The 11,305-nt window shown below is 36.3% G+C and overlaps 2 protein-coding genes across 2 annotated transcripts; both read left to right on the top strand.

Moving 5' to 3' along the window:
* Positions 1–228: 228 nt before the first annotated feature.
* Positions 229–2,657, top strand: LOC106314889. The gene is made up of 2 exons (XM_013752696.1): positions 229–318; positions 2,259–2,657. Exons 1-2 carry the CDS (start codon positions 229–231, stop codon positions 2,655–2,657), a joined length of 489 nt encoding a protein of 162 aa, XP_013608150.1.
* Positions 2,658–8,339: 5,682 nt separating this feature from the next.
* Positions 8,340–8,783, top strand: LOC106314888 (uncharacterized mitochondrial protein AtMg00240-like). The gene has a single exon (XM_013752695.1). It carries the CDS (start codon positions 8,340–8,342, stop codon positions 8,781–8,783), a length of 444 nt encoding a protein of 147 aa, XP_013608149.1.
* The last annotated feature ends 2,522 nt before the right edge of the window (positions 8,784–11,305 follow it).

The raw sequence follows: 11,305 nt of genomic DNA, 5'->3' as shown, positions 1-11,305 counted from the left end.
GAAACTTGTCAAAGTACAACTTATTCTTCCAACCTTCATGGATATAAGTGTTTCCATACTTAGAAAAATAGACTCCTTGATGAATCAAACCTCTCACGATTTATTTCCTTCAAATTTAAAAATATTCCGGGAGCGGGTCGTTACAAGATGCCTTGTGGAGGTTGTGGTTGAAGAGGAGGATATTGGAGTGAGATTGTGGTGGTTATGGGTACGAAGATAGTGAATACAATGGTGGTGGAGGTGGTTACTCGAGAGGAAGAGATGGTGGTGGATATAGTGGAGGTTGAAGACGTGAGAGTCAGGGATACAGAGGTTCAGGTGGTGGTGGTTAGGGATACATAAGTTTTGGATACGGAGGTGGCGGCCGTGATGGCGGTGGATACTAGAGTGGAAGTTGCGGTGGTTATCATATTGAGGTGGATACAGTGGTGGTGGTGGTGGTGGTGGTTAGTCGAGAGGAGGAGAAAGTGGAAGTTATGAGGATGGAGGATGTGAATCGGAAGCTATGGTAGAAAAAAGAAAGAAAGAGAAAACTAATAAAAATAACAAGGTCCCGTCCTTTTCTAACCACAAATAAGTGATTTGCTTTAAGTCATGTGAAGGGCAAATATGACAAAAGAACACCTAGGTTACATGAATTGTGTCTAGCAAGCAGGATGTGTCTAATTGTGTAATGAAAAAGACAAAAGTGTCTAATTGTGTAACTCACTCTTTTAAATTTACTATCCTCTACGTGGCAGACTATCGGTAACTATTCTCCACATGCTCTCTATGGTTTCAAACAATTTCTCAACCCAAAATGCGACAAAAACAATCACCTACAACACATGCTAGCTGATACACAACTATGAGGAGAAACTCAGATAAAATATAATCAAACCCCACAGATGATCTTACCATCAGTCTAAGTTGTCTAACAACCTAACAAGACATGCCTTTGAAGGCGAGGATTCCCTTTTAAATAACAGGTACCCAACAACCTTGCTCTAAACTCTCACATAAAAGCACTACAACATATGTGAGCAAGTAGAAATAAATACACACAGGTTGAACTTACACATACATGATTCACCAAAAGAGTTTGTTAATATATTAGATTTTTATAATAGGAACCTAACTTAAAATATTTTCTCTATTACCGTGAATTAGATTTTTTTTTTGTCTAAATTTATATTTTCCTGAAAATATATATAAAAACCAAAATATTGAATTTAAGAAACACAAATTAACAAAAGAGAAATAATTGAAGTAAAATTTATAAACTTCATTATACTTATTATTATGTTCAAAGTAGGAAAATACTTAAGCAAAAAATAACAAATGTATTTTCAATTATATAATTTAAAAAAATAAGAAATAAACTAATAATTAAAATAATTAAGAAAATATGTAGTTAAAATTAATGTTAATTTTAATGTAAATCAATTTAATTTTTTATATTGTACTTCCACATTTGCTCACCCGTCCGTAGGGCGGACTAATCCCTAGTTAAATAATAATTCTAAATGAGCAGGGAAGATGGTACTCTTAAAAGCAGTGATGGCGTCAATGCCTACCTATGCAATGTCTTGTTTCAAACTCTCTAAGTTCTTGTGTAAGCAAATTCAATCGGTTTTGATTCGTTTTTGGTGGGATGTCAAACCGGAGCTTAGGAAAATGTGTTGGATATCGTGGGAAAGACTTACTTTGCCAAAGAGTGCGGGAGGACTGGGTTTCCGAGCAATTGAAGTTTTTAATGATGCACTCTTGGCAAAACATACCTGGCGGCTGCTCAAAGACCCTGACTCTCTGCTGGGACAGACACTGCTAAACAAATACTGCTGAGACAAGGACCTAGTTTCATGTACAGCACCAAACTCCTCATCCCACGGGTGGAGAGGGATCTTGGCGGGAGGAGAAATTATAAGGAAAGGTCTAGGCTGGGTGATTGGAAATGGTGAATTTGTTCGGATTTGGCAAGAGAACTAGCTCTCTACAACAGAACAACTCTGTCCTATTGGCCCACCAACCGATCTAGCTCAGAACATGCTGGTGAAGGACCTAATCAACCCAGATACAGCTAAGTGGAATGTCGACCAGATCAAACTCCACATACCTCAGTATGAGGACCACATCCTGAAGCAATGGAAGACGAACGAGTTTGGATCTTTGAGAAATCAAGGAATTATTCCACTAAGTCTGGGTACTCTCTAGCTAAGGTTAACAGCTGCAACCCTCATGATTCATTTAACTGGAAAATTTTTGTTTGGCATGTTAAGTGCTCGCCTAAGCTGAATCACTTCCTCTGGAAATTTAAAACTAATGCACTAGCTGTGGGAGAAATGCTTATCAAGTGGGGAATTCAAGTTGATGGAAAGTGTAAAATATGTGGTTCAATCGAATATGTTCTTCATGCCATGCTTACTTGTCCTTTTGCTCAAAAAGTTTGGAAGCTGGCTCCGGTTAAGTATGGACCAAACTGTAACCCGGATCAGTCAATGGGAGAGGTCCTCGACGTGTGTTTGAAGACAGTGAATCTACCTCCCTCAGGTTTGGTTACTCCCTTATACCCATGGATCTTTTGGGTTTTGTGGACTAGCAGGAACCAATTGTTGTTCGAAGACAAGTCTTTCTCGGAAACATACACGATGTTGAGAGCTATCAAAGCTGCAAAATAATGGCAATCTGCTGTTCAAATCACCAAAACATCCCCTGGTTCACCTAAAGACTTTAAAAAGTCTAACTCCACTCCCCAAAAAACTGTTAACGTCACCAGTATCTACTCGGATGCTGCTTGGAATGGCGCATCGGGGGCAGGCGAATTAGGCTGGGTGGCTACAGACCCGGCGGGAGTAACTCTCTTCGAAGGGACCTCTGCGCGATGTGTGGTCGCCTCTGTTTTAACTGCAGAAGCGCTGGCGTTAAAAGAAGGTCTCACCATGCCTGTCTCAGCTGGAATCAAAGATGCAGTCTGTTTTTCAGACTCTCGAAATCTAATCGACATTCTCACAGGAATCAAGACTGTGATTGAACTCAAGGAAATCCTTCATGACTTAGGCGTGTTGAGTCAATCCCTGTCATCTATCTCTTTTCGTTTTATTCCTCGCAACTGTAATGCACAAGCTGATATGCTTGCTAAGAATGCTCTATTTATGCTCTCAAACAATCATGTTTGGATTGTGAACTATGTCCTTTAGTTTTTAAAGTTTGAATGAAAGAAATGGTTTGATCAAAAATAATAATTCTAAATAATCAAATCCAAATAAATTTTCTTTTTTTAATTAATATTAAGTATTTCTATTTCGTGTAAATCTTTGTTCTATTCTTAATATATGTATATAAATTATTGTACTTAGAATTCACTTTTATGTATCTGCATAGAATCATTATTTTTATTTAGTAGTAAAAAAAAGATTTGTCGTTTCTTTTACAGTAACTTAGTACAATTATTTAATCACTTCTAATTTTTTTTTGAATATATATTTATTTTCAAAACTTTATGAAGAATTATACTAACTCGAAAAAATTGTATTTTGATTTGAAACCAAGTGCTTTTTTACTGTCCCCTTTGAAAATAATATATATATACAAACCAGTGAATAAGAAATAATAAATTTTGTAGGTTGGAAAATATGTTATGGGGAAATGAAGTAAAAATTAGATAAATCAGTTGCAAATGAAGAATGACACTCTCGTTACTCATATTATAATTTGGTACTTAAAACTATGAGATTCAGACCATAGACATATGTTAGCTCGTATCCAATCGAAGCTTAGGAGATCAAAGAAAAAATTCAAATTTGATAAGATATGAATGGGGAACCAGGTTTTAAAGAAGTGATAATTTTAGGATGAGGCACTTTTGATTACATCCCAATTATGGATTTTTACCAAAAATAGCCTCTTGTTGGAGTAACATAATAAGTTAGAGTATGAAAATCCCAACAGACTCAGAAAAAAACTGATTGAAGATCTGAAAAACTCAAATTGATTTGGCTCATGATGATGAGTTTACAACCCTAGACGAATTCAGAGATAATAGGAGGCAATTTATTTCAGCTAGCGTTTATAAAAATTATATATTATGGCAACAAAAGAGCATGACTCTTTGGCCTCAAGCAGGGGATAAAACACAAAATTACGCCATGCCATAACAAAACAAAGACGAGCCCGTAATCGGATCATCAGCATTGTAGATAAGGATGGGAAGTTTGGTGAGAGTAATTCTGAAATAGAGAATTTTGGTGTTCACTATTTCTGAGATCTCTTCTCTACCTCGTATCCATCAAATACGGATGCTTCACTCCGGTATACGATCGAGAAAGTTTCAACATCTACCAAGAGACTACTCACAAAAAACCAGGACAAGAAATAAGAAAAGGCATTGTTCGATATAAATCTGGGTAAAGCTTTGGGCCTGGATGGTAGGACAACCAGGTTCCACCAGATATTTTGGCATGTAAAACATCAAGATATTGTCAGATTGGTGAAGGACTTCTTTGCCACTAAAGTATTTGATCCAAGGTTGAACCAAACAAACATCTATCTTATATTTAAAAGGGATAGACCAAGAGCGATGGCGAGTTCAGACCAACACAGTTATTTTGAGTTTAATCTCGAAAACGCAATCTTCCTTTATCACAAAAAGGTTGATCATAGACTGTATTTTACTAGCACAAGAAAAACATGCCCTTTGTACTAACCCAAGATGTATATCAAAATTCATGACTATCAAAATAGACATGAGCAAAACATAGTGGAGTTTTATCAAAAGATTTGATGTTGAAGATGAGTTTTGCTGAGAGATTGATTGACCTTGAAATCGAGTTCATATTTCACAACAATTTATACCTTCTGAAACTAGTCGATCACGATTCATGTCGACCTGGTTTTTCTTACAAATCCTTCGATTTCAGAAAACACTCATTTGATGGATTGAGGGGACTTGCTATCTGAGATAAGTTTGGCACCTCGTCAAATCCTTTCTTAAATTTAGATCGATCGACTTATTAGATTTAGTTAAAATGTGAGAATCCACAATAATTAAGCTTTTTCAATAACAAGAGATTTGAGTGGATTTAAAAAAAAAATCAAACCAATAATAATAAAATTTTAAAATTCTCAAACCTGATTTTAAGAGTCCATGAACCAATACTATATAATCCCAAAATTTTAAATATGCTTAAGATTTCTTTTACCAATAAACCCCTCCGATAAGGAGGCACATAAAGCTGAAATAATCGTTCATAGTTTTCTACACAGCTGAAAAGACAGTTTTCTCATTAACATGTCAATCTACCATTTTATTTCTCTTGTAGAGAACTACGAATGACTTGGTTCATTTTAAAAGGGTATGCAATCTTTTCTTCTATTACCGGTTACTGAGTCTCCAATAACCTAATCGCCAAGTCCTGATTTCATCAACATGAGATTATACTCTCTTAAAATCCACCATCAAATTCTCTATCTTTCGATACACCAAAATCATATTCGTTAACGTCCTCTACCAAAAGAAGAAGAAGACAAATCTTGGATCTTTTGAGAAGGTTTAATTGGGTTATCTCTCAAAATTCCCTGAGAATGGAGCAATCAATCCCTAAAAACATATTTTTGAAGATTCTAAAGCGTGTTTAAAAAAAAAGTGTTTCAAAAAAAAAATTTACTAGGGCAACCACTGCAAGATCTTGAGTATTTGTTGCTATTAGTGTGTATAGTTGGTTTTATACGGTTAAGCGATTGTACCCGGTATAACTATAAACTGGTACTAAAACTATATAGTGTAACGGCATGTAACAGAATCAATAACAGAAAATACATTTCCATTTCGATCTTCTTCTCCGAGCTCTGTACTAACATGGTATCAGAGCTGTGAGGCTTGAACCCTCTCTCGATTCAGTTCCTCGCTTCATTTCCGACCTCATCAATGGGGACCGGAAGGAGAGTTACACACCGTATGGGAAAAGCACCATCATCGGCGAGGAGAGCTTCACATACTGAAGTTTCGCCACCGGAGTCGCCGATCTCACCAACAGGATCGATCGATAGCATCCACTCTTCGTTCTATCTCACCAGCTGTGGCAATCCAGGTCTTTGGATTATCTCTGAAGTCCTAGATGATATGAATTACAATAATTGGTGTATAGCTATGACCATAGCATTGCGAAGAACAAATCAGAATTTATCGATGGATCGTTAGCTAGGGCAAATGATTCTCATCATAGCTTCATGATATGGTCTCGATGCAATTCTATAGTCAAATCTTGGATACTGAACTCTGCTTCGAAACAGATTTACAAAAGTATTCTGAGATTTAATGACACTTTTGAAATTTGGAATGATCTTTCCGCAAGGTTTCATATCATGAATCTTCCACGCTCATATGAGATTGTGAATCTGTATGTTTTGGATACTACTTCTCTTCCTGAAATTTCCAATGAAGAACCTCTGCTGTTCTGTTCAAATGTAATTGTTGATTCTGCTCTGTGGCACAATAAACTAGGACATCCTTCTATGATTAAGACTGATTCCTTATATGATGTACTTGGTTTTAAACCGAATAAAAAAGTCATCATTATTCTATTTGCCATCTTTCCAAACAAAAGCATCTCACATATGTTTCTCATCATAATATATGTGACTCTGCTTTTGATATGTTGCATCTGAACATATGAGGACCTTTCTCTGTATTGACTCTCAAAGGATACATATACTTCCTTAATATTTTTGATGATCACACGCGAGTCACCTGGCTTTATTTACTCAGACGCAAAGATGAAGTCCTTACTATTTTTCATGAGTTCTTACAGATGATTGAAATGCAGTATAAAACAATGGTGAAAGGTGTTAGATCAGACAATGCTCTGGAACTTCATTTCACAAAGCTTTTTAAGAAGAAATAAATCACACCGTATCACTCTTGTCCAGAGACACCATAGCAGAATTCATTTGTAGAGAGGAAACATCAGCATATTCTTAACATGGCAAGATCACTGATGTTCCAATCTTAATTTCCAATGGAGTATTGGGGAGAATGTGTCTTGACTGCAGTACTTTTGATCAACCGTATATCTACTCCTCGGTTAAAGAACAATACACCATTTGAACTACTTACTTCTAAACAAGTGGATTACACATGCATCCGTGTATTTGGTTGCTTGGCTTACATGTTCACATCTTCTAAGAATAGACATAAATTCCAACCACGGTCCGAAGCATGTATTTTTCTTGGATATCCTTTTGGATACAAAATATATAGACTATTGTATCTTGAGACAAACAAGCTTCACATCTCTAGAAATGTGACATTTCATGAAGACATTTTTCTGTTTGGAGAAGATAAACCAGTCTATCCTGATGAGTTTATTTCTTCTGGTTGGATGGATATAATGTCTGCTAAGTCTCCACAGAATGGTTCTACTGAAACGTCAACATATGATATGAAGGTTAATTATACATCAGCTCATGTAACTACTGATACATAGAGTTCTACATGAGTATCTAAGCCTCCATAATATCTTAGTGATTATCTATGCAATCTCACTGACACGGATATTCCTTACGCTTTGGCTGTTCATGTATCTTATGCAAGGCTTTCAGAAGTATATGAAAGATATATATGTGCTCTGTCTCAACATATTGAACCAACTTCTTTCACTCAAGCCAAGAAATTTGATGAATGGCTGAAAGCAATGAATGAAGAACTTATAGTTCTGGTGGGTATTAAGACTTGGACAATATGTTCTTTACCGCCTGATAAGCATGCTATTGGATGCAAATGAATTTACAAAGTGAAGTTGAATGCAGATGAACCTTTGGAACGGTATAAAGCTCGATTAGCGTTGATACTTTCTCTCATGTTGCTAAGATGACCACAATAAAGGTTCTATTATCAGTTGCAGCTGCATAGAATTGGACTCTCACGCAACTTGACATTTCAAATGTGTTTCTTAATGGATATCTTCAAGAGGAAATTTTTATGACACTTCCTCCAGGTTACACACCAAAAGAGGGAGAAACATTGCCTCCAAAATGCAGTCTGCAAACTAAAGAAATCTCTTTATAGCTTAAAACAGCCTTCAAGACAATGGTTTCTAAAGTTCAATTCAACTCTTCTATCAATGGGATTTAACAAGTCTCATACTGATCACACTCTCTTCATCAAGAACTTTAATGGAAAGTACATAGCGAGTAATGATGATAATGAAGTCGATCAACTTAAAGACAATCTTTGAGAGGTGTTCAAGCTAAGAGACCTTGGTCCTCTGAGATTCTTTCTTGGATTGGAGATTGCACATTCTAGCAAAGGGATGTATATCAGTCAACGCAAGTATGTTCTTGAGTTGCTAAAGGAAACATGAAAAATGGCTGGCAAGCCATCACCTATACCAGTGGATCAGAGTATTGAACTCTTCTATGATCTGAAAAAACCACTTATTGATGATCCAAGTGTTTATCGAAGGCTGGTTGGACAACTAATGTACCTCACCATTACACGTCCGGATATAACTTTTGATGTGAACAAGCTTTGTCAGTTTGCTATGAATCCACAGAATATTCATCTTCAAGTTGCATACAATGTGGTTCATTACCTCAAAGGAACTATTGGTCTTGGCCTATTCTATTCTGAAGACTCTGATCTGATTCTCAAAACATACAATGATGCAGATTGGAGATCTTGCTTAGATACAAGACGTTCTACATCCGGGTTATGTATGTTTCTTGGTTCAGCTCTCTTCTCATGGAAATCTAAGAAGCAAGACGTTGTCTCTCATTCCTCAGCTGAATCAGAGTATAAAGCAATATAAATTGCGGTTAAAGAATTCATTTGGATAGTGAATCTTCTTGGGGAGTTACAGGCCCCACAACCTAAAGTTGTTGCTTTCTTCTGTGACTCTACAGCAGCTATACACGTTGCTAACAATCCAGTTTTTCATGAATTGGATTGTCTTCAAGTTCGAGATAGGATTGTGAGTGGTTTGATCAATACTCTACATGTTGGGATATCTACTCAACTGGCTGATGTTTTAGCCTTACCTCTCTTTCCTTCTCAGTTTAATTCACTCATAAGCAAGATGTCTTTACATTCCAGTTACTCGCCATCTTGAGGGAAATATTAATGTGTATAGTTGGTTTAATACAGTTAAGTGATTGTACCCGGTATAACTATAAACCGGTACTAACACCTATAAAGTATAACGGCCTGTAATAGAATCAATAACAGAAAATACATTTCCATTTCAATCTTCTTCTCCGAGCTCTCAGCTCTATTAACAGTTGCCATACTTTCTCTTGGCTCATGTGAACTAACTATAAAAGGTAACAAATAAAAGGGAAACAAATTACTAGGTGACATAGTGATTACATAATCATTTTGAAGTGTAAAAAGTTAAGTTGTCTTTGTAAAGAGTGACATCCGTTGAGATTGATGCAGTTTTTGAAGTATCTTCTGTGAAAGTAAAGAATAACATCCACAACAGTAGATATTTTAGTGACTTGAGTGGTAGTGGTTGAATCTTTGTTTTAAATGAATAATAAAACCCAATAAGACTAGTTATGTGTCTTAAGAAGCTGGTACTAAGAGTGGTTCAGTGACAGTGTTATAAGCACGTGCAATGGGAAGTTATATGACCAAAATAGAGATTTATTGTGGCTGATGCAAATAAAGGCAAAGTTTCTGTTGTGGGTATATGAGCAAAGACAGTCATATGATCACATGATGAAGACGGCGTTATTTCTGGAGTTGGGACAACTTCATTTTTAAAGATGAAGTTGTTGAATGAAGGCATGTTTGCTGTGGTTGAGGAAGCTGAGACCGAGAAAGCTAGTGTTTTGGAGGACATGTCTTCCATTTTAAAGCCATTTGAAAGTTTTGTGGCCCAGTTGTTTGAAATATATAGACGTCTTTGTGAGCAAGATGTTCACATCTCTCACAAGTAGAAACAATCTAAAAGTAATGTAGTTTCATCATCCCCAAAAAATCTTATTTAATCTTTAAATGCAATCTTCAGAAGAAACTGTTTAAAAAATTCCACTTCCACCAGAACTTATAGGAGTTCCTAAAGCAGAAGCGATCCAACTATTTCCAGGGATTGAATATATATAATTTGAGACGTCTTTAAAAGTAACTCAAGCATGGACTGTAAAGATCACATGAAGCTCTAAAGAGATTAATGGACTCTAGAAAATCATAAATATAAGAGAATCGTCAACATACTAGGTAAAAATTTACGTTCAGTGATGTGATCTATTTACGTGTCGATTCATCTAGGATATGAAACAAGGATGAAGCACTCAATTTACCGGTAAAATCTTACATCTCTTTCTCAAAATCAAATTTATAACCGCAGGAATCAAACCCATCTGATGGAATAGAACATCAATAAAATAGGCACATACTTTTGGCTCTCTGAACTGTGGGGAAAAACATGACTATTTGTACATTTAAATAACGTCAATGCTATTCGAGTCACTAGATCATCCACAATAAGAGTATTTCATAAAGTTTCTTTTGAGTGCCAATCATTTGCATTTTTTTTTTCATTTGCACCTTTTGTTTGAAGATCAGTAAAGTGTGGCCAAAGTTTTTTTTTTTGCTAAAAGATAAATATCATTACGAAATGAACTTTGAAGTTTACAAGATGTTAAAACAAACTGTAGACCTCTATGCTTGATTACACGGCAAAAAAGTTAAAAACATGTAATCAAGAAGACAATCGAGCCTGAAACCGTTCTGCCTTGGAGCGAACAGGACAACAAGGATCGATACAAACTTAAGAGGGGTGACATGACATAAACAATGTAGGCAGATGGGGAGACCGAAACCCAGAGATCAAAGGACACGATGCTGGCTGGAAGTTGTTTCATCCGACTGCCTGAACCAATACCTTCCTCTGAGACACATAGACAAGCCCGCTCAAGGACCGTCCTCTAAGTCCGGGCTGGGCAAACACTGAACCCAAAATCCGGTACAGACAGGACAACACAAAACCACAAGAGTCGGGTGGCCAAAGTTAAATGGGTTGTATATGTAATTAATAGTATTAGTCCCTAGCATATCTGTATACCTTATATTTTTTTCTTTTTCGATATGCTGATACCATTTATACTATTAAGGTTTTAACTCTTCTGTATACTAACCTTGGACATCATTTCTAGAAGTTCATTTCTAGAACCACAAGACTTCTGTCGAAAGCATCGCCTCTCTCCATTAACACAAGAAACATGCTACGTGAGAAAAAACTTAGAAGAAACGGACGAAAACATAACTTCCAAGCAACAAAACATGCCCACATGAAGTGTTTAATGGCTTCTAGACCAAAGCCCAAAG

The sequence above is a fragment of the Brassica oleracea genome, chromosome C9 (genome assembly GCF_000695525.1).
Source record: "Brassica oleracea var. oleracea cultivar TO1000 chromosome C9, BOL, whole genome shotgun sequence".
Taxonomy (NCBI): Eukaryota; Viridiplantae; Streptophyta; class Magnoliopsida; order Brassicales; family Brassicaceae; genus Brassica; species Brassica oleracea.
Note: the sequence above shows the minus strand (reverse complement) of the source record. Positions and strands in the feature narration are given on the sequence as shown.

Coding starts and splice junctions, on each gene's coding strand:
- LOC106314889 (XM_013752696.1), top strand. CDS start 229: ATGGTGGTGGAGGTGGTTACTCGAGAGGAAGAGATGGTGGTGGATATA. Junction 319..2,258: donor TCAGGGATACAGAGGTTCAG/GTGGTGGTGGTT, acceptor TGGCATGTTAAG/TGCTCGCCTAAGCTGAATCA.
- LOC106314888 (XM_013752695.1), top strand. CDS start 8,340: ATGGCTGGCAAGCCATCACCTATACCAGTGGATCAGAGTATTGAACTC.